The sequence below is a fragment of the Mercenaria mercenaria genome, chromosome 13, assembly GCF_021730395.1.
Source record: "Mercenaria mercenaria strain notata chromosome 13, MADL_Memer_1, whole genome shotgun sequence".
In the NCBI taxonomy this organism is placed as follows: domain Eukaryota; kingdom Metazoa; phylum Mollusca; class Bivalvia; order Venerida; family Veneridae; genus Mercenaria; species Mercenaria mercenaria.
Window position 1 is genome coordinate 10,611,756 of NC_069373.1, and position 25,204 is coordinate 10,636,959.

General features: G+C 36.2%; 1 protein-coding gene across 1 annotated transcript in view; it reads left to right on the forward strand.

Annotated features, from left to right (window-relative positions):
• LOC123529857 (dedicator of cytokinesis protein 3-like) overlaps window positions 1–25,204 on the forward strand; it is a 213,829-nt gene that overhangs the window by 31,945 nt on the left and 156,680 nt on the right. Inside the window, exons 3-4 of the mRNA XM_053520723.1 lie at window positions 10,185–10,225; window positions 20,900–20,955. Coding sequence (XP_053376698.1) covers window positions 10,185–10,225; window positions 20,900–20,955 — 97 coding nt within the window. The remainder of the gene's footprint in view (window positions 1–10,184; window positions 10,226–20,899; window positions 20,956–25,204) is intronic.

Sequence of the window (25,204 nt, forward strand, 5' to 3'; positions counted from 1 at the left end):
AAAGAGGCCCTGCCACGGGGGTCACAAGTTTTACATAGGAAAAAACTTTAAAAATCTTCTTGTCTGAAACTACAAGACCTAGACCTTTGATATTTTGTATGTAGCATTGCCTTGTGGTCCTCTATGAAGATTTTTCAAATTGTGCCCCTGGGGCGAAAAGAGGCCTCAAGTTTTACATAGACTTATATAGGAGAAAACTTTAAAAATCTTCTTGTCTGAAACTGCATGGCCTAAGCTTTTGATGTTTGGTGTGTTGCATTGCCTTTTGGTCCTCTACCAAAATTGTTCAAACTATTACCCTGGGGTGAAAAGAGGCCCTGCCCCGGGGGTCCCAAGTTTAACATAGACTTATATCGGGAAAAAAATAAAAATCTTCTTGTCTGAAAGTTCAAGGCCTAGGCCTTTGATATTTGGTATGTATCATTGCCTAGTGGACCTCTAACAGGATTGTTCAAATTATGTTCTTGGGGTGAAAAGAGGCCCCGCCCTGGTGGTCACTTGTTATATGAGTTATATAGGAAAAAATACTTAAAAAATTGTCAGATCATATTTCCTAGACTGTTTAATTATATTTACCTGATGTACCCAAGTGATTACGTGTCACCTTACTGTGACCTTGACCTACTGACCTACTTTCTTGTTTTTTTGAGGTACAGCCTTGAAATTTGGATGACATGTACAGTTTTGCATACTGATCTTAAAACTGACTTTAAGCAACCATGAATGTGACTTACTGACCTACTTTCTAATATTTTAGCATCAGTTTGCCATTTGAAACATATGGCTCATATTACTCAGGTGAGCGATTCAGGGTCATCATGACCCTCTTGTTATGAATTAGAAATATTTAAGAAATAATATATCTCATTTAGTGATTTGTTGCTGAATGAATTATTGTTTGGAGTTCAGATGCGAAGGAATTATATCACGAGAGTGCAGACTGAGTGATATAATAATACGCATCTGAACGACTGAATGACAATGATTTTTAGCTCATCTGATTTTTTGAAAAAAATGATGAGTTATTGTCATCACTTGAGCGGTTGTCGGCGTCGGTGTCGGCGTTGCCTGGTTAAGTTTTATGTTTAGGTCAGCTTTTCTCCTAAACTATCAAAGCTATTGCTTTGAAACTTGGAATACTTGTTCACCATCATAAGCTGACCCTGTATAGCAAGAAACATAACTCCATCTTGCTTTTTGCAAGATTTATGGCCCCTTTTGTACTTAGAAAATATCAGATTTCTTGGTTAAGTTTTATGTTGAGGTCAACTTTTCTCCTAAACTATCAAAGCTATTGCTTTGAAACTTGGAATACTTGTTCACCATCATAAGCAGACCCTGTACATCAAGAAACATAACTCCATCTTGCTTTTTGCAAGATTTATTGCCCCTTTTGGACTTAGAAAATCAGTTTTCTTGGTTAAGTTTTATGTTTAGGTCAGCTTTTATCCTAAACTATCAAAGCTATTGCTTTAAAACTTGCAACACTTGTTCACCATCATAAGTTGACCCTGTACAGCAAGAAACATAACTCCGTCCTGCTTTTTGCAAGATTTATGGCCCCTTTTGGACTTAGAAAATATCAGATTTCTTGGTTAAGTTTTATGTTTAGGTCAACTTTTTCTCTTAAACTATCAAAGCTATTGCTTTGAAACTTGCAACACTTGTTCACCATCATAAGCTGACCCTGTAAAGCAAGCAACATAACTCCATCCTGCTTTTTGCAATAATTATTGCCCCTTTTGGACTTAGAAAATCATTTTCTTGGTTGAGTATTATGTTTAAGTCAACTTTTCTCATAAACTATCAAAGCTATTGCTTTAAAACTTGCAACAGTTTTTCACCATCATAAGTGGACACTGTACATCAAGAAACATAACTATATCCTGCTTTTTGCAAGAATGATGGCCCTTTTTAGACTTAGAAAATCATGGGAAGGGCAATATTTCTATTACACAAAAAAAATCAGATGAGCGTCAGCACCCGCAAGGCGGTGCTCTTGTATTCAAGAGCATATCACTAAATGAGATATATTATTTCGATTCTAACATGTTACCAAGGACTTGAAAGTACATCCTTGACGGCATTCATTACATATTTGCCCGTTTTTAATTGGTTTCTTTTGCTGCGCGCTGCTATGCCATTTTACCCTATGACCTAATAATTTTGACGTCAGAAAAATGAATTGTATAATAATTCACTGTTTTCAGCCTTCTTTTTTTAATAGGAAAATGAATCGGATCTTGTTAGAATAAGGTTTATTACATATTTTTCAGTTAATTATTGAACTATTCGAGTGAAATATATCCAGTATTTTCAAAGTGAAAAATACCAAATATATTTTTCATTGTAAAGAACTATAAAATACGTAAGTTCAGGGATCGAATTTAGCGGTCGCGAAATTAGAGTAAGAATAAGAAAATGCGAGTAGAAAATCATGGCACTTGAATATTTTCACGATCATGTTCGAAAACCAGGGAATTCGCTCAAACTGTCCTTTTCTCTTTAAAAACTCCTTTGGGGCAGTTAATTTACCGATAATCACGTGATTGCTTGTAGACGCTTGTCGCTTAATACAAAAGTAATTATTGGATATCTAAGTAAGTGTCTAGGCAATATTTGTTTTCATTTTGGTCTGTAATTTGCAAAGTTCTGCAGATTTGGAGAGGAAAATAACATGTTTCTTGGTGCAAAAAAGGCCCGCGGAGACCGAAAATGCTAGCAACACTAGGGGCAGTGACCTGAGAAAAACTTAAAACTTCAACATTCAGCCAAAGTCGAAAGAATCATTGAGTACTTTGGTTCGTATCTTACTTTCAAGACCAGAAAGGCCCCTGCCTGTCCGGACCGTGAATTTTTACATGAAAACAAACAACAAAACAACTTAATAAATTTAGCACGTAAAACAGCTTTTAAATAATTGCTATTGGAACCCATCATTTCGCTAGTGGAAAAAAATGGCACTAGCAAAAATTTGCTAGTGGGGAAAAAAAGTTAAATTCGATCCCTGAAATTTAGTCAAAATATGAAATAAGATTTTTTTGTTTTACATGTAATATCTTTCACTCTTACATTTTCACTTTTGGCTATGACACTCATGAAAATATTTCATATGGTGTTCACTTATGAAAGATATTTCAATCTTACACTGAAACAAAGAAAAATGCTTTATATTTTTTTGTGCCCCCCATGAGTGGTGGGGGGCATATAGATTTGGTCTTGTCAGTCCGTACGTCTGTCCGTCCGAAGTTTGTGATGCACCTAGCTCAAAAAGTATTTGATATAAATTGATGAAACCTTGCCTGAGTCTTTATCATGATATGAACTTGCGCACCTCCTATTTTTCGCCTGGCTTCGCCCTGTATTTTTAGAGTTATGGCCCCTGAAATAGTCAAAAATGCACATTCACCTTGTAACACGCCTAGCTCAAGAAGTATTTGACATAGATTTATGAAACCTTGCATGAATCTTAATCATGATATGAGCTTGTGTACCTCCTATTTTCATTTTGGTCTGCCCCCTATTTTTAGAGTTATGGCCCCTGAAATAGGCAAAAATGCCCAGTTTCACCTTGTGACGCGCCTAGCTCAAAAAGTATATCATAAATTGATTAAACCTTGTATGAGTCTTTATCATGATATGAACTTGTGCACCTTCTATTTTTTGTCTAAACCCCATTAACCCTTTCCCACGTCGATACGATTATCACCGTATCTTATCGATTAAGACTCTCAAGGATCTATAGCAGAGGTTTAACTTTTTTGTAGTGTACTGTATACTAACAAAAATAGGTAGACATTCATTATGGAAATTATGCTCTGGAATACATGAATCAGAAAGTGTGATAGCCTAGGAAGAAATAAAATGAATTAATTGGGCACAATAAGTCTCCTAGGCTTTCAAATTGAGAAGATACCACCATGTCAATGGTTTTGCAGCTAGTTAATCAATAAGCTTTTTAGATCACTGTGTTTTGCATCTTCCTCCAATATAAAATGGGTAATATAAATGGGACGTTGATGACTTTAGTCTCATATATATCACTCCCACCTTCCTCCCAGACAGACAAGTGCTTTGTTGTATCTGAAGATTGGGTCAGAACTGGTGGGCATAAGTCTGCCGCATTGAGTGTACCTACACATTGAATGTACACTATTAAACCTATGTTAAACTTGACCCTAACCTTAAGTCAGTATATAGTACACTCAATACGCATGTACATCCAATAGGGGCAATTTAATGTTGGCAGGTCAGAGCCAGAACCAGGATTTTTGGTAGGGGGAGGGGGTATAACTTATATCTGAAAGGAGACATTAAACAGTTTTGCGCTGTTCCTCCCCAGTTGTATGAATAACACTAAATGAAGACATGCAAATGAAACAAGCTGAACATGTTTTTAGCTTACAGTTGCGTAGGAATATCACTCCCTAAATGATGATTATGTTACATGTGCAGAAAGTTTTTGTTTGTTGCCTAGGAATATAACCTAAGGTGGTTGTAATATAATTATGATTTGGGAGCAGCTAGGGAGGAAAATGTTTTTGTATGCTTTAGCTTCCAGAGTCATATGAATATTGTCACTGTGGTATTAATTATACCAAATGTTGATATGCAAAGGAAGAGAGATAAAATGTGTAAGGTTTTGCCTTTCTGTGGTATAATTAATACTTAAGAATGATGTGCTAGCGAAACAAACAGAAAACTTCCACTATGTACGGGAATATTACACCCTATGAGGGCCTAAGCAGCCGAGTTGTTAAGGTCACTTACTTAAAACCATGTGCCCCTCATTGAAGTGTGTTCGAGCCTCGCTTAGGTTGTTGAATTCTTCATGTAATGTGTCATCAAGCTGGCCTATGGAAAGTTGGTGGTTGTACCTGCAGGTGCTCACCCATGATGAAGTAATGCACAGGGGGACATTTAGGGTCTTCCTCCACTGTCAAAAGCTGGAAAGTCGCCATATGACCTTTAGTTTTGTCAGTGTGATGTTAAACTTGACAAAAAAACACACCCTGTGCTATTAATATTAATGATGTGCAAGAGAAGCAAACAGATTTTTTTTAGTGCCTTTAGCTCATAATTGCAAAGGAAAGTCATTAACTTGACAATTTTTTTGGTATGTTTGCTGGGTTGGGATGACTGCCATGCTGAATCTGTTAGTGGGGGTGGGTCCTTTGTGGTCAGGTATTACCGCAGTACATAAAACTTAACTTTGTATTGTTTGATGTAAATGGCTAGTGTAAATGTTCAGATGTGCAGCCTTATTCTTAAACTTCTAGATATTTACTTATAACATTCAAATTGATATAAATAATAAAAACATATATTTTTTATCTTCATTTTCTTTCATAAAGAAAGGGGACTATTTTGGGACATTTGCATGTCTTGTGAATTAAGGTTTCAGAAACCAGTTTACCTTTGAATATAATTATCTTAGTACCGTTTACTCAGTAAAACCATTTTTGAGAATTCATGATAGTTCCTTGTCTTTTCTCCAGTAGTTGTTGTTGAGGAAATCATCATGCTGTTCCCTGAATTGTTGTCAGGAAGTTGTCTGGTGTTCTTCAAATAGCAATTGTTGTTGTTTGAGGAAATTGTTATCCCTCTATTGTTTCCTGTATAAAGATTTGTTTATAATTTTATTGTTAAAATAAGTACATCAGTTCATTCATGATTGTGTCTCCCCTAACACATATTGTTTTTGCCATGTCCGTCCGTCCGTACGTCACACTTCATTTCCGATCAAAAACTGGAGAACCAGTTTTGACCTAGAATCTTCAAACTTCATAGGGTGGCAGGGCTCATGGAGTAGATGACCCCTATTGCTTTTGGGGTCACTCCATCAAAGGTCAAGGTCACAGGGGCCTGAACATGGAAAACCATTTCCGTTCAATAACTTGAGAACCACTTGACCCAGAATCTTAAAACTGCATAGGGTGTTTGGTTATGCAGAGCAAATGACTCCTATTGATTTTGGGGTCACTCCGTCAAAGGTCAAGGTCGATTATAAGAGTATTTTTACAATAGAGAATAAATAAGAATATCAGGACCAAATAATTCATTCAGTTTAGACATGTTTCAGATTAGAAGGGTTGGAATAATGGAGTTCCCCTGTAGTAGAAAACATTAATGCAAGTTTTTGGATCAAATGTGTGTACACTGGTTTAGATGAATTAACCCCTTTGGAAGTTTGCGTTATGGATTGCCTATTTTAAGGCAATGCTAATTATTCTTGTTTTTTGCTGTATAAGGTAGAAAAAGCCCTGTAAAAAACCAAACAAGTGAACAACAAAACATGATAACAATTCAACAAATGATTTAAATTTTCTGGCTTTTTTTTAGCTCACCTATCACGTAGTGACAGGGTGAGCTTTGTGATTGCCCTTCGTCCGTCCGTCGTCCGTCCACAATTTCCTTGAGAACATGATAGAGATCACATTTTGTATTTGATTTTGATCATACTTGCACACATCTTGTATACTAGGCATAATATCTCGATTCCTTTCGAAAACTGGCCAGATCCTTTAATGGGTTCCATTGTTATGGGCCCTTAAACGGCCAAGATTGGCAATTTTTGGCTTGTGAACATGATAGAGACAACATTTTGCAATCAACTTTAATCAAACTTGCACACAAATTGTATTGGCATAATATCTCGATTCCTTTCGAAAGCTGGCCAGATCCCATCATAGGTTCCAGAGTTATTGCCCCTTAAAGGGCCAAACATTTTTTTGCTATTTTGGCTTTTGCAGCCATATAGAGACTTCATTTATGGTTTGATTTGATACAAACTTGCAAAATATCTTCAGCAACAATAAATCTTGGATTCCATGATGAATCTGTCAGATCCAATGATAGGTTGCAGCCCCTGATTGACCCCTAAATGAGCCAAAATTTGGTAATTTTTACCTTGCGAAAACAAAAAGTGACATTTTATATTTGATTTTAACCACACTTACACACAACTTAAGTCACAATAAGATCTTGGTCCATTTCGAAAACCGGCTAGATTCCATCATGGATTCTAGAGTTACTGCCCCTGAAAGGGGCAAAATTTTCTATTTTGGCCATTTCAGCCATATACAGGTTTCATTTATGCTTTGATTTGATAAAACTTTCACAGAATGATTATCTTGATGATCTCTAGGCCTGGATCGAAACTGGGTCATGTCGGGTCAAAAACTAGGTCATCAGGTCAGATCAAAGGAAAAGCTTGATAACAACTTAGAGGCCCCATTTATGACCCTATCTTAATGAAACTTGGTCAGAATGTTTATCTTGATGATTTCTAGGCCATGTTTGAAACTGGGTCATATGGGGTCAGAAACTAGGTCATCTAGTCAAATCAAAGGAAAAGCTTGTTAACACTCTTTAGGCCACATTTATGACCCTATCTTTATGAAACTTGGTCAGAATGTTTATCTTGATGATTCTTAGGCCAAGTGTGAAACTGGGTTATATGGGGTCAAAAACTAGGTCACCCAGTCAAATCAAAGGAAAAGCTTGTTAACACTCTTGTTCATTTGATGTGCATGAAACTTGGTCAGAATGTATGTCTGCATGAAATATCGTATGAATTTTTATCTGGGTCATGTGGGGTCAAAAACTAGGTCACCAGGTCAAATCAAAGAATAAGCTTGTTTACACCCTAGGGGGGCACATTTTTTATTCTATCTTCATAAATTTCGGTCAGAATGTTTGCTATCTTAAGGCTTGGACAATTTCAGATCTGGGTCACGTTGGGTCAAATAGTAGGTCACTAGGTCAAATCATTGGAAAAGCTTGTATACACTCTAGATGCTATTTTTAGCTCACCTGAGCACGAAGTGCTCAAAGGTGAGCTTTAGTGATCGCCCTGTGTCCGTCGTCCGTCGTCGTCCGTCGTCCGTCCGTCCGTCCGTCCGTCGTCAACAGTTTGACTGTTAACACTCTAGAGGTCACATTTTTGGCCCAATCTTAATGAAACTTGGTCAGAATGTTACCCTCAATAAAATCTTGGACGAGTTTGATACTGGGTCATCTGGGATCAAAAACTAGGTCATCAGGTCAAATCAAAGGAAAAGCTTGTTAACACTCTAGAGGTCACATTTTTGGCCCAATCTTAATGAAACTTGGTCAGAATGTTACCCTCAATAAAATCTTGGACGAGTTCGATATTGGGTCATCTGGGATCAAAAACTAGGTCATCAGGTCAAATCAAAGGAAAAGCTTGTTAACACTCTAGAGGTCACATTTTTGGCCCAATCTTAATGAAACTTGGTCAGAATGTTACCCTCAATAAAATCTTGGACGAGTTCGATATTGGGTCATCTGGGTTCAAAAACTAGGTCACAAGGTCAAATCAAAGGAAAAGCTTGTTAACACTCTAGAGGTCACAATTTTGGCCCAATCTTAATGAAACTTGACCAGAATGTTAATCTTGATGATCTTAAGGTCTAGTTTGAATCTGGGTCATGTAGGATCAAAAACTAGGTCACCAGGTCAAATCAAAGGAAAAGCTAGTTTACACTGTAGAGACCACATTTATGACCATATCATAATGAAACTTGGTCAGAATGTAAATCTTGATGATCTTAAGGTCAGTTGTAAATCTGGGTCAGGTGGGGTCAAAAACTAGGTCACTAGGTCAGATCAAAGGAAAAGCTTGTTAACACTGTAGAGGCCATATTTATGACTGTATCTTCATGAAACTTAGTCAGAATGTTAAACTTGATGATCTTTAGGGCAGGTTTGAATCTGGGTCATGTCGGATCAAAAGCTAGGTCACCAGGTCAAATCAAAGGAAAAGCTAGTTAACACTTTAGAGGCCACAGTTATGACCATATCTTAATGAAACTTTGTCAGAATATTAATCTTGATGATCTTTAGATCAAGTTTAAATCTGGGTCAGTTGGGGTCAAAAACTAGGTCACTAGGTCATATCAAAGGAAAACCTTGTTAACACTCTAGAGGCCACATTTATGACTGTATATTCATGAAACTTAGTCAGAATGTTAAACTTGATGATCTTTAGGTCAAGTTCGAATCTGGGTCATATCGGGTCAAAAACTAGGTCACGGGGTCATTTCAAAGGAATGGCTAGTTAACACTTTAGAGGCCACATTTATGACCATATCTTAATGAAACTTGGTCAGAATGTTAATCTTAATGATCTTTAGGTCTGTAGGTCAGGTGAGCGATACAGGGCCTTCATGGCCCTCTTGTTTTGTCCCAGTATATGTTCCCGAAACTTTGTCAGAATGTTTCTTTTCATGAAATTTTGGACAAGTTCGAATCTGGGTCATGTGGGTTAAAAAACTAGGTCAGATCAAAGAAAATGCTTGTTTACACTCAAGAGGCCATGTTTTTTGGTCCAATTTGAATGAAAATTGGTCAGAATATTTGTCTCCATGAAATCACTAGGTAAAACATGTTTACACTATTATGGTGTGTTACACAGGTGAGCGACCTAGGGCCATCTTGGCCCTCTTAGTGTACTTCCAATGGCCAGGAATTTACTGAAGGAGATCTTGTTTTATCAACCTTTATATCAGTCTTTCATTAAGAAATGTGTATTAAAGGCATATGCTTGAATTCCTTTATATGAGATGGGCGAATTTTTTTCCCATTAATAGAATTTCTTCAAACTTTGGACAATCATCTAAGAAACAAAAATATGCAATAAAAGTCAACGGTCACTGGTATTGAAAAAGAGTTATCTGTCCTTGAAAACAACATTTCCAAAAAATGGAATGATTGTTCTTCAATATCCAAAGTTTGAAGAAATTCTATAATTGGGAAAAATTTCGCTAATCCCATATACAGGAATTCTAGCGTACGCCTTTAAGTTGCTATCCAAACCCCTAAAAACAAGGGTTTCTTGATTAGTTGTATCCAAACTGTTGTGCTGTTGATGCATGTAGCTGACTTCAAATGGTATTTTTATGCAAAAACTTAAAAATACCAAACTTTGAGGTTGAAGACTAATGGCAACATATGAGATAATGTTTCTCCTTTCTTGTTTTTTTTTTTGTTTCTGATGATACAATTGCAATAATTATGATAAGATTTAGGATAGATGTACACATGCATTGGTGGGTGGACAGACTGTTTAAATTTATATTTTAGTTTTTTTTTCTCTGATTCTAACCTATGAATTTTGTATTTCAAAACTATTTTAGCTTTGTTTATTATCTTTATTTCAGCTTGGTATAGAGGCGTATCCCTGAAGAATAAGGATAAAATGGTATGGATTACTTCATATTTTTTGACGCCAAATGAATTATATATTATCCTTACTGAACATGACAAGTGGTAAATTTCCCAGTAGGTTTCTAAGCATATTTTTACCAGCTTCACAGAAATTATCGCAAGTAAATTTCTTTGAGAAGAGTTTGGTTTAAAGAGACGTCAGAGAAATGATTGTCTAGGCTGTCTGACAGTTTTCCTCCATTTTACCCAATGCATCTTAATGGCATATGAGCCGCGGCATGAGAAAACCAGCATAGTGCATTTGTGACCAGCATGGATCCAGACCAGCCTGCGCATCCGCACAGTCTGGTCAGGATCCGTGCTGTTTGCTAATGGTTTCTCTTATTGCAATAGATTTTGAAAGCGAACAGCATGGATCCTGACCAGACTGTGCGGATGCGCAGGCTGATCTGGATCTATGCTGGTCGTAAATGCACTATGTTGGTTTTCTCATGGCGCAGCTCATGTAGCAACTAATATTTTTGGACAATTCACTGTAGACTTAATCAGTTATAATATAAAAAAGCACTTTATACTGGGGTGGTATTTTAATTACTAAGCATTGTTAGCATTCACTATAATTTTTATATAAAAAGAAAATGATGTTTATTGTCGCATAAACAAAAATTAGATAACTGTTACAGTGGACTTCATTCAGGGAGACTGCATGCATGATTTGATATTATCCACACACAAAATGGTGTTGTTAGAAAGAAATCTTTCAAAATCAACTATAAAAACACATTCAGTTACAGCTGAAATTAGTTTTGCAACTATGATTTTTAAGTGAATTTAAAGATCTTTTATATTAGAGTCAGGAACAGTGACTGTATTTCTATTGGAGAATGCAATTTAACAGGGTGTGTCTTTTGGACTGTTGTGTTTAAAGGTTGTAAAGATTGATAGTCAGACTTTCTGATATACAAGGAAAGGAACAACCTATTTTTTCTTGCAGTGTACTATAAAAAATGCAAATATAAGGGTTGAACATTATTTTTTATGCATTTAGGTATTTATAAACTACACTGGGACTTCTGGCATGAATGTTATTTTTTGTGCATTTAGATAGGTATAACCTATATTGGGACTTCTGGCAAATCATCGTAGAAATGCTAGGGTGATTCATAGATTTTCCAGAAGTTCCAAATTGAATGTGGTTTATACCTATTTAAATACACAAAAACAATATTTAGTCCTTAATTCATTCTGTATTCATGTCTGTCAAGTGAATTGTTATGTCCCTTTAGTTTTTTTAAGCCAACATTGTTATCTATTGTTCGATGAAATTTATTCAAACTAGCAAAGGTAATCACCTTTAATAGATTCAGAGTAAGGAAAGAGAACCAATTTATTAATTTGTAACATCTGGTCTTTACATTCCTGTTTTAGATAGAGTGGTCGTATTTAAGAAATAAATTGTGGTGTAACAGTTTTTGTTTGGGTATGAAATATATGTACACAAGTATGATGAAAGTGTGTACCTTTTACAGTCATGATGCACATTACTGAAATAATATTTTAGTTTTGTTTCTTCTTACTTTCTTCCACATTATTTGTTGGGTTGCTGTTAGCTCGATGTGACAAAAGTCTCCTGAGGTGTTACGCTACCCCTGGCATTGAAATCATGTGTAAACACCTTGTTTGCTCATATCTCACTTATTACACATGAAAACTGAATGTCAGTTCAAACATACCTTCCCCATAGTAATAAAAACTGAATGACATAAGTTTCATAAGTCTTGCTTTCATTTTGATGGAATTATAACCCTTTATCTTCCAGCTATATGTATTTAACCTTGTTTTAACAAAATTATGGATTATCAGACAGTTATAATACATAGTTTCTCAGCGCTACATGTCTTAACTCTTAGCCTGCTGCAGGCGAATTTAACAGCCTTTGCAAACAGCTTGGAACCAGATCAGACGCCGATTAAATCGGCGTCTGATCAGGTTCCAAGCTGTTTGCTACTCTGACTATATTTCTTCCAATTTTGGAGCAAAGTGAATGAACTTTACAATTTTAGCAGACGACATTTCTAGCAGACGACAATTTATCTAGCATGCTAAGGGTTAAGTCAGTAATACCTTACACTTGTCTTGCCATCTTCATTCCAAATAGTATGAACTAACTTTCATTACTTTTGATGTCACTTTAATAAAGTTATCTCCCTGTTTATGATACAAATTAGATTTCGAGCTACTGTTTCTGTTTTCTGTCTAGATTTTATTGGGGAAATATAGAAAAGTTGTTCATCTGTGCATTCATCCATCTGTCTGCTTCCATTCCCCATTACTATCATATTACTACACCCCTCCCCCCCCTCCCAACCAATCACAAACACACTAAAAAAATATTCTTAGTTTTGATTCAATATTCGATATGTTTCACTAATATTTCTATAATTCACTGAAAAACATGTAATTAATTTAGTTATTGCTCTTTAAATCCTTTTATTTAAAAAGAAAATCTTGAGAATGAAAACATGTCTTCTCAGAAAATAAGGAAATTAAAATGCCTATTTCTTAGAGGAAATGGACAAAATTCATTGTTTTACCTCATTCTGAAATTAATAATTTGTTAAAAAGAAATAAAGAAACTTGCCTTTCTAAACACTTGAAAGTGTAGTGGTTAAATATGTTTCCAATATTTCTAAAAATATTTAAGGGAGGAAGGGAATGAGGTTTTTCTCACAAACAATAGAAAATTTAGAATACTTTAATATTTATTTGATTTTCATTGCTGTAATAAAGGGTGCAGCAGCAGGATTTGAAGAGTTTCAAATGATTAGAAGGATCTTGTTAGCAGTTTGAAAGTCAACAGCTCATTTTGTAGTGTTGATAATTGAAATAATTCACATTTCATTGTTTCATTATTAGTTCGACTTTTCAAAGGAAAAGTAGAGCTATTGTACTCGCCTTAACATCGATGTCGGCATCGCCGTTGGTTAAAGTTTTTGATAAAGTCAGATATCTCTGTTACTGTCAAAGCTATTGGCTTGAAACTTAAAACAGTTATTTACTATCATATCAAAGTCTATACCAGGAGAAACAATCCCCATAACTCTGATTTGATTTTTGACAGAATTATGCCCCTTTTTAACTTAGAATTTCTTGGTAAAAGTTTTTGATAAATGTCAAATATCTCTGTTACTATCAAAGCTTTTGACTTGAAACTTAAAATAATTATTTCCTATCAGAGTCTACACCAGAAGTAATCCCCATAACTCTTACTTGAATTTTGACAGAGTTATACCACTTTTTAACTTAGAATTTTGTTGTTGTAGATTTTGATAGTCAAATATCTCTATTACACCAGGAGAAACAATCCTTATAATTCTGATTTGAATTTTGACAGAGTTATGCCTCTTTTTATCTTAGATCTTTTTTTGGTTAAAGTTTTATAAAGTTTTTTACTGGCAAAGCTCTAATTCAGAGTCACACACTGAGAAAAGTTGAGCATGCTGTCTTAGGGACAGCTCTTGTGTAAACTTAGTGTTACACCTGTTTGATAATTTAGCTCATCATGGCAAAAGTCACAAAAGCTATTGTTATACTCCAGAGGCAGTGTTGGCATCTTGTGTGGACACCTTAATTGTTAATGATTCTTAGCAAGCTGATATCTCATATACTCATCACAACTGAATGCATGTTCATAAATGTATCTTTCCAATGAAAATACTAGCTGATTGATGTAGGTTCCAAAACTCTTGCTATCATTGTATTAAAATAATGTCACTTTTTATGCCCCACAACATATAGCAATTGAACTGTCTGTCCATCCAAGTACAAACCAGATTGCCTACAATCGGCATTAATGACCTACTTTAATTCATACTCACATTCAACAATCTTTGTGGTAGAACCTACAAATGGACCTATATATAGATGACCTCGATCCTCGTATGACCTTCACCTTCACACTTAACAAGCCTTGTGGTAAGACCTACAAACTGACCTATATATAGATGACCTTGACCTTCATTCTTCCGTATGAACCAGATTGCCTACAGCACACATTAATAAACTGATTTAGTTCATACTCCCACTCAACAATCCTTGTGGTAACTGATTTATATAAATGGCTCTGACCCTCATATGACCTTCACCATCAAACTAAAAACCTTAAAAAACAACATTTTTGGTCATAATGATCTTAACAGGCTACTAGTCAAGATCGAAATTAAACTACCAAGATGACCTTGACCTTGTTAGTATGTACCAACCAGATTGCCTACTGCCAACATTAATGACCCGATTAAGTTCATACTCAAGAAGCCTTGAGGCTAGAACTACAAACTGACCTATATATAGGTGACCTTGACCTTCATATGATCTTCACTTTTAAACTTAAAACCTCAAAAAACAACATCTTTGGTCATTCACCTGGGAGTATGATTTTGCATTTTAAAAACACAGTTCCTTCTTGTACTTAGGTGTTTTTTTTTTCAACAATATTCTTTTCATAATTATCAGCGATTTAGTGTCTTAGTAACTACTGAGTAAATACTTAGTATTTAGTAAATAAATAGTAAATAACATACTTTTTCACAGTGATAATACTAACTGAATGGTAAAATTTGATGAATTATGCCCATTTTTATACCCAATCAAGTTTGGTTTGTGATTGTCAGAGAGTTTGTGTCCCAGTGATTACATCAAAAGTCTGTTATACTTCACACTTGTCTTTGCTATCTAATTCCAGTCATATGAAACAATTTTCATAACTCTTGATGTCATTTTGATAAAAATTAATTATCTCCATTTTGGTAAGGTGCAAATTAGACTGCAAGCTTCAGATTTGTTCATCTTTCTTGAATCTGTTTTGTTTTCCCTGCTATGAAATCAAAATGGTAATATAGAAATGTTGTTCATACATCATTCTGTGTGTTTGTCTGGCTGAATCCCCTTCTCTCCCTCACCTATCCACTCTTCCCTAATTTGCTCGTTTTAGCTCACCTGAGCACAAAGTGCTCAAAGGTGAGCTTTAGTGATCACCCTGTGTCTATCGTCATCCGTCGTCCGTCCATTGTCCGTCGTCAACAATTTGATTGTTAATACTCTAGAGGTCACAATTTTGGCCCAAACTTAATGAAATTTAATCGGAATGTTACCCTCAATAAAATCTTGGACGAGTTTGGTATTAGGTCATCTGGGGTCAAAAACTAGGCCACCAGTTCAAATCAAAGGAAAAGCTTGTTAACACTCTAGAGGTCACAACTTTGGCCCAATCTTAATGAAACTTGGTCAGAATGTTACCCTTAATAAAATCTTGGATGTGTTCGATATTGGGTTATCTGGGATTAAAAACTAGGTCACCAGGTCAAATCGAAGGAAAAGCTTGTTAACACTCTAGAGGTCACATTTTTGGCCCAATCTAAATGAAACTTGTTCAGACTGTCACCTTCAATAAAATCTTGGATGAGTTCAATTTTGGGTCATCTGGGTTCAAAAACTAGGTCACCAGGTCAAATCAAAGGAAAAGGTTGTTAACATTCTAGAGGTCACAATTTGGGCCGAATCTTAATGAAACATGGTCAGAATGTTACCTTTAATAAAGTTTTGGACGAGTTCCATATTGGGTTATCCAGGGTCAAAAACTAGGTCACCAGGTCAGATCAAATGAAAAGCTTGTTAACACTGTAGAGGCCAGATTTATGACTGTAACTTCATGAAACTTGGTCAGAATGTTAATCTTAATGATCTTAAGGTCCAGTTTGAATCTGGGTCATGTAGGATCAAAAACTAGGTCACCAGGTCAAATCAAAGGAAAAATTAGTTAACACTGTAGAGGCCACATTTATGACCATATCTTAATGGAACTTGGTCAGAATGTTAATCTTGATGATCTATAAGTCAAATTTAAATCTGGGTCAGGTGGGGTCAAAAACTAGGTCACTAGGTCAGATCAAAGGAAAAGCTTGTTAACATTCTAGAGGCCACATTTATGATTGTATCTTCACGAAACTTAGTCAGAATGTTAATCTTGGTGATTATTAGGTCAAATTTGAATCTGGGTCATGTCTGGTCAAAAACTAGGTCACTGGGTCAAATCGAAGGAAAAGCTATTTAACAGTTTAGAGGACACATTTATGACCATAATATTATCTTAATGAAACTTGGTCAGAATGTTAATCTTGATGATCTTTAGGTCAATAGGTCAGGTGAGTGATACAGGGCCTTCATGGCCCTCTTGTTTAACCTTTAGCCTGCTAAATTTCCATAATGCACCGGTCCATCGTTCAATTTGGGCAATACCATTTATTATTTAAAAAGGGCTGAAAATTGACTGACTAAATAGCGAACAGGGCAGACCATGATCAGACTATGTGCAGGCTGATCTTGGTCTGCACTGGTCGCAAAAGCAATATGACTTGCCGCCAGCAGGCTTAAGGTCTGCTGATGACTCTTGCTTATTTTGATAGGAAGCTGAAATGAAGTGTTCATAACACATACTGCCAGTAAAATTAGCATGAAAGGACTGAAATACTAAGGTTCTTTCTTATGATTTGTGTTATAAAGGTAAAGAAGAGATTTGTCAAGTATTTTAAGCCAGTAGACATTATTTTTCCCCCATTAGATGTATGCACACATTGAGTGTGTAATATACTGACTAAAGGTTAGGGCTAGGTTTTACTTAGGTTTATAGGGTACATTCAATACATGTGCACATTCAGTGTTGGAGAATTAATGCCATTTTAAGACCGAAGAATAAAAGATGAACAGTTCTCAACTTAAGAAAGTTTCTAAATGACATTTTTTGGTTGGCTACAAGTCACATGGTCAGCATACATCACATTGTAGGTCACATAGCTAGCATAGGTCACATGGTCAACCTTAATTACATAGTTGGCAGAAGTCATATGATCTACAAATGTCACATGGTTGGCATAGGTCACATGGTTGACATAGGTCACATTGTAGGCATAGGTTACATAGTTGGCATAGGTCATATGGTTGGCATAGGTCACATGGTTGGCATAGGTCATATGGTTGGTAGGCATAGGTTACATTATAAGTTTGCATAAGTCATATGATCGACATAGGTCACATGGTCAGCCTACATTACATAGTTGGCATAGGTCATATGACTGACATGGGTCACATGTATGACATAGGTCATATGGTTGGCATGGTCACATGGTTGACATAGGTCAAATGTATGACATAGTTCATATGGTTTGCATAGGTCACATGGTTGGCATAGGTCACATGGTTGGCATAGGTCATATGGTTGGCATAGGTCACAAGGTTGACATAGGTCACATGGTCGGCATAGGTCACACAGTTGGCATAGGTCACACGGATGACATAGGTCACATGGTTGGCATAATCATGGTTGGCATAGGTCTCATGGTTGACATAGGTCACATGGTTGGCATAGGTCACATGGTTGACATAGGTCATATGGTTGGCATATGTCACATGGTTGGCATAGGTCACATGGTTGGCATAGGTCACATGGTTGACATAGGTCATGGTTGACAATTATGGTTGGCATAGGTCACATGGTAGGCATAGGTTACATAGTTTGCATAAGTCACATGGTTGGCATAGGTCACATGGTAGGCATAGGTTACCTAGTTTGTATAAGTCATATTATCGACATAAGTCACATAGTCAGCCTACATTACATAGTTGGCATAGGTCATATGATTGACATAGGTCACATGGTTGACATAGGTCATATGGTAGGCATAGGTCACATGGTTGGCATAGGTTACATAGTTGGCATAGGTCATATGGTTAGCATAGGTCACATGGTTGACATAGGTCATATGGTAGGCACAGGTTACATAGTTGGCATAGGTCATATGGTTGACATAGGTCACATGGTTGGCATAGGTTACATAGTTGGCATAGGTCACATGGTTGACATAGGTCATATGGTTGGCATAGGTCACATGGTAGGCATAGGTTACATAGTTGGCATAGGTCATATGGTTGGCATAGGTCACATGATTGACATAGGTCATAATTATGCTTGGCATAGGTCACATGGTAGGCATAGGTTACATAGTTTGCGTAAGTCACATGGTTGGCATAGGTCACATGGTAGGCATAGGTTATCTAGTTTGTATAAGTCATATGATCGACATAGGTCACATGGTCAGCCTACATTACATAGTTAGCATAGGTCATATGATTGACATAGGTCACATGGTTGACATAGGTCGTATGGTTGGCATAGGTCACATAGTTGGCATAGGTTACATAGTTGGCATAGGTCATATGGTTGGCATAGGTCACATGGTTGACATAGGTCATAATTATAGTTGGCATAGGTCACATGGTAGCCATAGGTTACATTGTTGGCATAGGTCATATGGTTGGCATAGGTCACATGGTTGACATAGGTCATAATTATGGTTGGCATAGGTCACATGGTAGGCATAGGTTACATAGTTTGCATAAGTCACATGGTTGGCATAGGTCACATGGTAGGCATAGGTTACCTAGTTTGTATAAGTCATATGATCGACATAGGTCACATGGTCAGCCTGCATTACATAGTTGGCATAGGTCATATGATTGACATAGGTCACATGGTTGACATAGGTCGTATGGGTGGCATAGGTCACATGGTTGACATAGGTCACATGGTAGGCATAGGTTACATAGTTGGCATAGGCTACATAGTTGGCATAGGCCATAATGGTTAGCATAGGTCATATGGTCTGCAAATGTCACATGATCAGCATAAATCATATTGCTGCTTTCATGCTTTCATATTGCAGGAAGACCCTAGAAGTCCGTTTAAGAAGTATTTAGACAAAGGAAGACCCTTCATGCCCCCTATTAGCATTATTTAGACACAGTAAGACTCTACATGCCCCTTTTGGGATTTTTTAGACACAATGACATTCCTTGATTTCCCTATTATCATTATCTAGACACATGATTTCTCTTGATGCCCCCATTAGTATTCTATAGATACATGACACCCAAAATGCCCCCTGTTATCATTACTTATACACAGGAAGGCTTATCAGTAGACACTGGTATGTTGTAACTTGTAGCAATATGCGCACACCAGCAGCCATAAGGGTACATGTAACCAGTACAATCAGTCATGTTATTTACACTGCCAATACCTATACATACGACAACTATATACCCATACAACTATGATAAAGATTTTATTTATTTTAAAAGTTTCATTATTATCAGGATAACAGTGCCTTTGTTATATGTTTAGCTTGACTATTCGAAGAATAGGGGAGCTATCCTACTCACCCCGGTGTCGGCGTGAGCGTGAGCATCACACAAATGTTAAAGTTTGCGTACCACCCCAAATATTTTCAAAGTCCATTGAGATATTGCTTTCATATTTTGCATACTTGTTAACCATCATGATCCCAATCTGTAAAAAGGAGGAGGCAACTCTATCAAGCATTTTGACTGAATTATGGCCCCTTTTCGACTTAGAATAATGTTAAAGTTTGCGTACCACCCCAAATATTTTCAAAGTCCATTGAGATATTGCTTTCATATTTTGCATACTTGTTTACCATCATGACCCCAATCTGTAAAAAGGAGGAGGCAACTCTGTCAAGCATTTTGACTGAATTATGGCCCCTTTTCGACTTAGAATAATGTCAAAGTTTGCGTACCACCCCAAATATTTTCAAAGTCCATTGAGATATTGCTTTCATATTTTGCATACTTGTTTACCATCATGACCCCAGTCTGTAAAAAGGAGGAGGCAACTCTGTCAAGCATTTTGACTGAATTATGGCCCCTTTTCGACTTAGAATAATGTTAAAGTTTGCGTACCACCCCAAATATTTTCAAAATCCATTGAGATATTGCTTTCATATTTTGGATACTTGTTTACCGTCATGACCCCAGTCTGTAAAAGGAGGAGGCAACTCTATCAAGCATTTTGACTGAATTATGGCCCCTTTTCGACTTAGAATAATGTTAAAGTTTGCGTACCACCCCAAATATTTTCAAAGTCCATTGAGATATTGCTTTCATATTTTGCATACTTGTTTACCGTCATGACCCCAACTCTATCAAGCATTTTGACTGAATTATGGCCCCTTTACGACTTAGAATATGCTTATTGTAATGTTAAAGTTTTACTCATAGCTTATATTATACTATCAAACACTGAGAATAGTCGAGCGCGCTGTCCACTGACAGCACTTGTTGTAGTTGAATGCAATATTTGTCCTTTTTTCCCATTATGCATTGACAATTTTCAAATGAATGATTGTAACAGCTTGGCAAAAAATCTGGGGAAATCATGGAAACAATTCAAGCTTGATCAAAAAGAATGACTAAAGATAAAGTTTCCTGTCAAAATGAATAAGTAACAGATTTTTATCAGTTGTAGAAATAATTTGGTTAAAAAAAACAAGATAAGAAGAAAGACAGAAACAATTTAACAATTTAATGGATTTGTAAAGTGCTACAGCAGTAGATCTGAAACTAGATTTCCAGTTATTTTCTAAATATTAAATGAAATTATGAAAGTTTTTTCCCCTGCAGCAGGTATGGCCTTTCTCGCTGACAAAATGCTTTTGAAGAAGCTTTTAACAAACTGAAACTTACTAAATTATCAAGTGTGTTTTTTTTTTTACATTATTTTATCATTGTTTTTCTAATATTTTGTTGAATTATTGGTTAAAGCATGTTTCTGATAATTTTATGCATGTTTTTACAGGGTGTGTTTCCAGCATGTCTTATCCACATCAAGCCATGTGACTTTCAAAATGAAGGGTATGTACCATGTTTGTTTTTGTTTCTGGCATGTCTAATACACAAAAAGCCAAGTAACTTTCAAAATAAAGTGTTAGGGTATGCCCGCTATTTTTCTTGTACATACACAGTAATTGCAGAAGTCATTGCCACTTCTTAATAGAGTTGGTACTTGTTTACACTGATAAACAACAAGATGGTAGAAAATAATGAATTACTATTTGAAAAAATATAAACATAGGACAAAGAAAACTTGCAACATAATTTGAATTCTAAGTGGATCGTTTTTCTCAACTGGTAATTTCAACCGTTAGCAACTGTGAGTTATTTTGAGCCGTGCCTTGAGGAAACCAACATAGTGGCTTTGCGACCAGCATGGATCCAGACCAGCCTGCACATCCGCACAGTCTGGTCAGGATCCATGCTGTTCGCTTTCAAAGCCTATTGGAATTAGAGAAACCGATAGCGAACAGCATGGATCCTGACCAGACTGCGCGGATGTGCAGGCTGGTCTGGATCCATGCTGGTCGCAAAGCCACTATGTTGGTTTTCTCATAGCACAGCTCATTTGTAGAAATACAGATACTAATCATCTGAAATAATCCACACAAATAATCTGTTTTCCAAGCATGCAGTAAGTTCCTACATGGTATTTAATAATTTATATGTTCAGACCATAATGTTGGAAGATGGTAATTATATGGTGATGGCCTGAAATAAAAGATTTGTGTAAGAAATTGTAGATGTTTAAATGCATGTCTGTTTTATGTAATATACTAGATAAGTCTTCCAAATGGACTTTATGCCTTAAAACTCTGCAGTCTCCATCATTGGTTACTGATTTCGTAATGTTTGTGTAGTATTTGCTTTTGAATACAACTGAAACATTATTTCTAAGGAGTGGCAAGGGTTTTTGTACTGTTTTCACCCCCACCCCTCTCTTCCTTACCACCCCACCCCCAAATAAAAAACCCAAAACAAACACCTGTACACTGAAATCTATGAGAGACTTTCAAAATGAATTTTGTGTATTTCAAAATGAAGGTATATACCACATTTATTAATTTGCATAAAAATACATTCATTTTGCTGCTGTATTGAGAAATCTTTAAAGTATCTCAGTAAAGTATAAAACTGTTCAATCAAAGTACATCAGGTATGCTTTTAAACTAATGAAATCTAATGAACAAATCATTATTTACATATGTTTTTACAAAATATCTGTTACCCATCATCTCATGTTTTGTTATTTCTGGATGTCAAACTTGGTGTAAAGAAGCTGTTTGATTTTCATCCCAGCTTTATTTGATTAAAGCAATTGGTTTGCAGATATTTCAGAAAAAGGGAAGTATTTTAGACAGATTTGAGGTGTTCTTTCTTCCTTGATTGAAATTTGTTATTAATACAGTGAAGTACCACACACTTGATCAGCGATGGATTGTTAGTCCCCTACCAGTGGAACACCAGAGGGGACTATAGGCATGCCCTCCATCCTTCCGTCCATGCTCCTATCCATTCATCCATCCATCCATCCATCTGCAAATCTAGATCCTGCAATTACTCAAAAAGTTTTCAAGCTAGGTCAAATTTAAGTAAAAATTAGTTTCTGCTCTATAACTTTTAACAGCATTGAAGGATTTTTGAATTACTACACAGAATTGCTCCCCGTGATAAGACTATGTGTGACGCACATGACCCACGGTAAAATTAAAAAAGAAAAGATGGAATCATCAAAATATGACAAAGAACTAGCTTAGATTTCACATCCAGGGTTCCAATTAATTGCTGGGAATGCTTCTGTAAAGTTTTAATTGATACAAAGTTACATTCTGATGACATTTCTGGCCAAAAACTTACCATAATAGATCCCAAACTTTATCAACAATTTTAAGAGGATTTTTCAAAAAAAAAAAGAAAAATGTAAACTTATTTTTGAAGGTACTAGTAATGGGGCCGAATATTACCCAAATTGGCCATCCACTGCTCCCCAAAAAGCTGTTATCCTATATCGTCCTTGCATGAATCTGTCTCTCTATTGTTCCAATAGTTCAACTTAACCTCTTTGTGGGGCTATCATAGCTGAAAATAAGAAAACCCATTAAGAACTTCTCTTGAACTACGTTGCTATTTAAAATCGTCTTTAGCATCCTGGGATGGACCATTCTTAGTTTTTTCAATGTTCCTGTTTGACTCCAGGTAGTGGCTGCCATAGCTGAAAATGGAAAGAAGTTCTAAACAATTTCTTGTCATGAACCACTTTATGGACCAAACCTGGTCTTTTGCATCCTTGGTTGGACCGTTTTCAGGGGTGTAAAATTCCACTCACCCGCTCGCATTGGCGAGTTAAAGTCTGGATAGGACGAGTGGATCTTGCTGTATACTCGACCGATCGGGCGAGTGGTTTTTACGGCGTAGCTTTAATGAAATTCAGAAATTACATCTTGAAAAACGTCAACAAACTTTGACATAGTTCAGTTGCTACTTTGATTGACTGGAATTTACCCGCGAATCGTAAAGATATCAAAACGTCATGCCGGTAATTTTCCATTCCGAGAGCACGTGTGACCTATCGTAATATCAAATTTACATCTCCGTTACTTTTGCCTTTTTATCGACACATACACAAAAAAACGCGCGTAGTGCATTCATTTTTTAACATTATCGCTTTAGTTTTTCAACATCGCTTGAGAAGTAATACAGTTTGAATTCTACTAAGATTTCAATAAAACATCGACGGAAATGTAAGCAAATTTGTATGAAAACGGTCGAATTTTCATATAATCATTTGTTATATTTCAAACAGCGCGATCTTAATTACTGATTTCTTTCTAAGAGAAAATAAGTGATACATACTATAGGCATAAAATTCGGACTTTTGACCAGAAAGAACAAAAAACAGAATTAAAAAATCTTAAATAATGAAAAAGCGGCAGTAATTTGAATACATTGAGTCAAACGATTTCTTTTGGTAAAAAGGTTTCTCTAAGTGCGGCGGAATAGGGTACGTGGCATCGTGGACGTGAATAGAAATGTGGTGTTAAAATAAAACAAAATGATGTTGTTTTGCAGTTTTTAATAAGTCTTAAATGAATCTTTGTACATGTATTTTTTTTATATAAAATATTTTTCTCAAACGAATGTAAATTCCTTGAGGGCAAATAGGTCACATGGCACGAAAACTGTACTATGACGTAATGACAAGACATTCTCGTGCAGCAATACCGCTTTGATCTCCACTTCAGATGTCATGATACCGACACACTTCTTTTAGCTCTTTGAGAGGATGTTAATTGATGATGAAAACAGGCCAATTACTTAGTTTATCAACAGAATAATTACTGATGATCGTCAACTTTTTTTTTGCTTTCAAGACGGGTAGGTGGATGATGATTTTTAGGACACTTTTCAAAATAACTATTTTTCAGGAAATGAGTCTTGAGAAAATGAAAATAACTGTTTAATACTTTCCTGACACTTTGGGAAACTACGGTAGGGGTTAGACTGTGATTATTTTTACTATCGATGCAGTTATTATGGAGAGCAATTTGATGGTGGAGATGACAAAATTAGTGAATGAAAAATGTCTGGTGCATGGTGTGAAAAGGAAATTTAAGAGTAACAAAAATGACTAATCAAGAAGGAAACGTAGTGTACGAGCTATGTGTTATGTTTGTAAGTTGCTTGTTGTACATAATACTCCTTCCATAAGACGTGACAGTATTTAAAATGTCAATTATTAGGGCGAGTGACTGTCCAATAAGGGCGAGTAGATTTTGCTAGCTACTAGTCCTGCAGGGCGAGTGATGTGAAAAAGAATTTTACACCCCTGGTTTTAATGTTTGCTCATTGGGGCTTCCAGGTCCCTTAATATATTTCTGTGTTTTGATCATTTGAAACCCTGGACAGTTAGAGCATTATGCTTATCTTTTTGTTGTGGTATCTTTGGCTGAGTGGTAAAGATCACTGACTTGGAAAGACTTGTCCCTCACTACTATGGGTTCCAAGCCTCACTCCGAGTGTAGAATTATTTAATGACATCCATCTGGCTACTGGAAAGTCAGTGGTTCTACCCTGTTATCAACTCATGCTTGAAAAATTTGAATGCCCAAAGGTGCCCAGTTTGTGTTCCTCTACCACCAAAAAGAAAGTGGCAACTTTGTCAATAATTGTGTGGTGTGCTGTTAAACCCAGCGAAAATACAAAAGCAACCACTGTTTAGTAGTTACTCCATACACTACAAATCCATACCTCTGAAACATAAGTTGCAACA